General features: G+C 39.4%; 1 protein-coding gene across 2 annotated transcripts in view; it reads left to right on the forward strand.

Annotated features, from left to right (window-relative positions):
• Positions 1 to 2,564: 2,564 nt before the first annotated feature.
• GNAS (GNAS complex locus) overlaps positions 2,565 to 5,702 on the forward strand; it is a 134,314-nt gene continuing 131,176 nt past the window's right edge. For both annotated transcript variants that reach the window (XM_025204696.1, XM_025204697.1), the window contains exons 1-2: positions 2,565 to 2,595; positions 3,406 to 3,478. In XM_025204696.1, the coding sequence (XP_025060481.1) occupies positions 2,580 to 2,595; positions 3,406 to 3,478 (89 nt within the window). In that variant the 5' untranslated portion in view covers positions 2,565 to 2,579. The remainder of the gene's footprint in view (positions 2,596 to 3,405; positions 3,479 to 5,702) is intronic.

Consider the following 5,702-nt stretch of genomic DNA (forward strand, 5'->3'; position numbering starts at 1 on the left):
CGCTCTTTCTTTCCTTTACCCCAGTGCTCTTCCCTGCCCTGGGCAGGGGGTCAGACTCGATGATCTGCTGAGGTCCCTTCTGACCCAGACGTCTATGAATCTTACACCCCAGGGCAGGGAGGAGAGGTAGTGGCAAATAGCCTCTGAAGGGGTGGGGGTGGGGAGGATATTGGGCTGGAGAAGAGGAAGGAGGAAAGTATTTTGGGCGACTGTGGCAGGGATGTTAATCCTGAAGAGGAACAAGATGGGCAGTTACGGGGTGGGGGCCATGCGTGCGGAGGGGAAGCTGTGTAGTGTAATGTCAGGGTTGCGGTGGGTAATGGGCTGTTACTAACAGGGTCACGGACACATGCGCTGTCCTCTGTCTCATTTGGCATGTTATTTCTTCGTGCTGCATAAGCTGAGGATTGAGTGTGTTGGGGAAGGGGTGTATGTCTTGATAGATTATTTTAACAGCTGATTCCAGTTGTTTGCATGTGCTTTGGTTTTTGGCAGATATATTTAGAAATGCAGGTTGAATGGGTGTTGAAAGGGCCCAGTGTTAAAAACAAAGAACAAACAAGAAACTGTTTCCCAGGCAGTCCTATTGTGGTAAAATAGATTTTAAGATGTGGCATAACAGATCCTGGCAATTTCTGCTCCTATGTGAGTGTATTGCTTGGGAATGTATTGAGGGATTTTTAGTATGGAGGATAGGTTAGGCCTCAGTAAAACTGAATTGGTTCTGGTGACATCTGAAATTAATTTTTCAGGGGTACAGACTTAATAAGTTACTGTTAGTGAAATGTTTCATGTGCTAAATTGAAGAAGGGACGAGGCTTGACATAAATGGAGAAATTACTAGGAGAATTACAGCAGCATCTGCAGCCCTGAAGGGTCTGCCAGTGTTCTCAGGAGAAAACCCCTCTTTTCAGTATAGCTTGGCTTTCAGTTTCAGGGAAACCAGTCTCCCGTATCTCAGGCTGAATGCTGTACATAAAGGGAAATCTCAAAAATCGGTTTGGTGGCTTAAATAAGTAACAGATCTCAAAAATAGAAGCCTATTGGTTTTGATATGCCTTTTTTTAAGCTTTGGTAGCTGAAAATGGTTCAGATACTTATAAAAATGAAAATTTGCAGGCGGTTTATGATGATCAAAAAAGGTCTCTTCACATTTATTTTTCCTGTGAACAACCTAGATGTGATTTGAAACAGTAGCTGTCATGTATTATGTGAAACCCATAACGTACATACGTTAATCGTAAAAAAGGCTGTCTGTGGTGGTGTGCTAGACTTACCCTTCTTTCTAAAGCACTTGCAGTTGGCAAATGAGGAGCGCTGCAAGCACAAAATAATTAATATTAGAGTGTGTTGTAAATGCATTCAGAATAAAACTGTGCAGTTCAGTACGTTCTGCTGGATGGATCTGTAATGCTGTGAAGAGGGGTGTGCTTGCTTTTTCCCCCCCTACAGTTAGCAGACCCATGGAAATCAGTGGGTCTACCCATGGTAGTATATTTTAAGCACACGTGAGAAGTGTTTGCAAGAACAGGGCCCTAATGTACCCCTATTGTCCCATAGTGGTCAACAAATTGTGGAAACGGGCTTACTCAGACCAATGTATAATGCTTTATATAAGTCCCTAGATGTTTTATTTGACTAAAAGAAGTTTCAGACTCTGTCGTGTCAGTGACACACATACTTTTATGATATTTTTTTTTCAAGAAAAAAATACAAAGAAAAAGACATTGATCAGAAATTGATGTGAAATGTTGAAATCTGTCTAACATAAAGTTGCAGGGGAAATGTGTTTATTATTAATCAATCTGCTGAAGTATCATAGGACATACAACATGTACTGCACTGTCTAGGCTATTTCCAACTGTGAAAACCCAGTCTATCTCTTACCTGGAAACATTTGTCCTTTTGATTGGTTTTGGTGCATGTCCTAATTGCATGCTGTAGTTTGTATCTGTGTTTGCTGTAATGGCCCAGTAAGGTTTAATGTTCACCTACCTGCAAAATGATGGGCAGAAGCTATTCTTAGCCTGCTTGTATACATGAGTCATTGAAAAGGGGGACAAAAAGAGGAGTGAGGCTTGGCATTAGGGCAGCAAAATGCCCAGAGAGCCTTGTCTGGAAGGAGGACTGGATTGTGAGGGTCTTGTGGGGGAGGGAATCCATGTAGAAGGGGGAAGGGAAAGAAGAGAGCAGAGGTTAGTGTGATAGATAGAAAATGAACTTTGAAATAAAACTGTAAAATACAGTTTTGAATGTGAGGCTCAAAATGGAGGCTTGTGCTTGCTGTTAGTATGTGCTGGGGAAGGCCTGGCATCTTAAAAACAAACTGTGCCTCTGTGAACCCACCCCGTCGAGTTGTGTATAAGCTTTCTCTTGGTTAGACCCAGGCTAACAGCATGGGAAAACAAGCAGCCGAAGGATGCGAAAGAGCATCTGCGTGTATATTTTGCCAGGTCAGGGTTTAACTCCTGCAAAAAATGTCTGTCTGCTTTGCATAGAAAGCCACTGATCTGTGAGTGGGGATAGTTCAATTGAATTTTGTTGCTGAATCCTTTTCATATGCAGAGAGAGCAGGCGCAATGTGCAGACTAGAAGGTATGTTTTTTGGTAGGGGTGTAAGTGGTGGGGCAGAGATAGAACGGGGCTTCTTGTAAGAAGCTGGCTAAAAGTGAAGGAGCTTTCTCTGCAGTTCAGAGCATGTGTGGAGACAGAGGAAGAGGCTGGGTGGGGGGGATGCTGCTCAGACAATGCAGTCTGGAGAGGGCCTTCTCTGCAACCCATTGGGGTGTGAGTGGTTTGGAGCATGTGGAAAGGATGGGGAGTTTGCTTACAGGATGCAGACTGAGGTTGGAGGAGGGGGATTTTATGTAGCTCTTTGAGTGGAGGAACAAGGGGCTGCTATCCATTTACAGGTAATAATTTCCATATCTTGTGTAAATTAAAGGGGGTTTTTTACTGTGTGAAAGAAACTTTAATTTAATGGAAAAGATTTTGAGGTTTTCATTGAAAAACACTGTAATCTAACGGGGACTCCATTTTGGTCTTTCTGTTCACTAGTGTGTGGTGACAAAATAAGTAGATTCAGACCTTTCATTTTCCTCTTCTCCACAGCATTTTGAAGTTATACCTCTCTGTTCCTCCAGGCCCCTCAATCTGCTTTTAACGTTGAACTGGAAAAATGGACAGTGAAATGATCCAAGATTTGGATCTGACACATGACTTGAGCTGGGCATTTATTTTTAGCTACAGCTGCAGCTTCCAGTGACAATTACTTCTTTTTCCTTCACTTTTTTGCTCTTGTGCTGAGTAATTCATTTTTTTAGGTTTGCCCCTGAAGAGAAAAGTCTGCTGTGCTGCTGCATCACTCATGTTTCCATCTGAAACTGATTTACTTTCATTTTCTAGGTGCTGGTGAATCCGGTAAAAGCACAATAGTCAAACAGATGAGGATCTTACATGTGAATGGATTTAATGCTGAGTAAGTACCTTTATTTATTTTCACCACATACTTCTTGATGTATATACCATACAAGAGGGGTTAGTTTTGCATTGAATCTTAGTATATTTTCTTCCTAATATTAGGACTGATGGACTTTGAATGTGTATGCTAGGGGGGAATAATAAATATTATGATATGCTGTTTAGTTGGGAGCAGTGTCCCAAAATAAATATGGGAGATTGCTATAAAGTTATTTGATTGGGGCTCCATGTATCAGACTTGATTAGGACTAAGTTTTTACTACACTTTCTTTCACAACATGGCTGACACTGATTTATTTTTGCTATAGCACATTGGTTCATACAGCTATAAACAATCTTTCTTATTAGAGTACAAATAAACAGTTTTCTTTACTTACCAAAACAAATATCATATTTGTTCTGTCTTCATTATGCTCTGATTTGTGAAGTTTTGGGGTACTAGGTTATTTGCTTTTCTTTTTGTCTTTCTTTTTTCTTTTTTACTCTGTTGTTTGGTTAGATTGTTGGTGTTATAGCATTTCTGAAAGCTTCTTATGTTTCTACCTGAAGACCTCTGTTCAATTATTTGACAGTTTTCACTGGAATGTAATCTTAGGCAAAGCCCTTATTACTTTCTAACTTTACATATCGGGCAGAATACAAAGTAGAGGTGCACCTTAGACTAACTGAATCATATTGTTAAATAGCATCCTAATAGAGCTGTACAGTTATCTGAAAAGTTTCCTTTTGGTCTTCTTCAGCTTTAACTAGCTAGAAAAATTGGTGGAAATTTTGGCTAAAAGGATTTGTGTTTACTGGGTTTTTTAAGCTTATTTCTTTTCTTTTTTTCACCCGAGTCTGGGAATGTGGGAAAAACCTCTGGGATCTTGTTTATGTGTATAGACAATCTCTCTAGATGCATATTCCAAAACCTGCCCGAGGGAGGAGTGTGCTGTTGTAATAGCTATAATTCTGACTTCATGTTCAGGTATTGAAATTTCAAAGTACAGCATACTTTTGTTGAATTGTGTTGTATCTTCATCTCTGCCCCCCCCCCCCCCTCTTAATTGGTAGTCAAACTTAGTGTTTTTCATATGGCTTTTTCCCCCCCCCCCCCCCCCCCCCATCATAATATGTTTTTTGTATTGTTTAATAACTTAATTTTTAGTTATTTAGTATATGAATCTTCTTCATTTAGGCAAATTCATTAGTCTTGAAGTAGTTAATTCTTGAGTAAGAATTTCTGAACTAAACATTTAGCCAAGGAACCTGCACAATACTTCCTCCTGACCTCTAGTTCAGCATATAAGGTAGGCAGTCTTTTGGAAGAAAGTTTGGACTGCCTTGTAATGTAAGGTGATGCTCAATATTTTTAGCTTCTATTTGTTAAGAAGATTCTGTTTTTGTCCTAAATAACACATTTCCCCAAGTATATAGCCCTCATTCATATATATGTGTATAGCAAATCCTCGTTCATGTGAGTGGTCTCCGATAGTTTGACTGCAATACAGCGGAGGTTACAAGTTGTTATTTATTCCTTGGCATAGAGATCCACTAGAATTCCTTTTGCTGCCCACATACAGGGATGCAATGGTTAATTCTCTCCAGTGACTGAGGTTAGTCGTGTCACATGGCTTAAAAGTTTGATAGTGCTGTCAAAAATTTGGATGTCCCTGTTTTGGTTGCCTCTGCGACAAGCAGAAAATACATGTAAAAATGTTTTAAGATGCTAAGTATGAAGTAGATAACTTAATGGATCAAAAAAAAAGTTTTTTTTTTTGATTTGTGTGAGCTATTTAAAAAAAAAAAAAAATTCTGCTAGTTAAGCAGCCAATCCAATACAACGTATGCTAGTTTACTGTAACAGTTATATAACTTCTGCCTTGAATTGTGTTGTGGTAGTTGTCCCAAGCTACTCAGATAAACCTGGCCTTATGTCCTTAGTGTAGCATTTTAACTAGGTAAAATCTGTATTGTTCCACAAAACTATAAAATTGTCCTCTGGGATTAAATTTCTTGATTGTTGAGCTAATTAATTAGTTGATAAATAGTGAGGAATCGGATGTGCCAAGTAATTAACATGTTTAATAGTTAACTACATTAAGATTAATTTGAGGGTGGTTAAAGTTTTAGCCAAGTTAACTACAATAAAGACTGCTTCAAAAATTGTTCTTGTAATGTGCAGCCTGGTGAGGAACAGCAAAAATGTTTGTCTTTTTCAGGTGGGAAGTAGGGACAGTACA

Source organism: Alligator sinensis, unplaced genomic scaffold (assembly GCF_000455745.1).
Source record: "Alligator sinensis unplaced genomic scaffold, ASM45574v1 scaffold970_1, whole genome shotgun sequence".
Classification (NCBI taxonomy): Eukaryota; Metazoa; Chordata; order Crocodylia; family Alligatoridae; genus Alligator; species Alligator sinensis.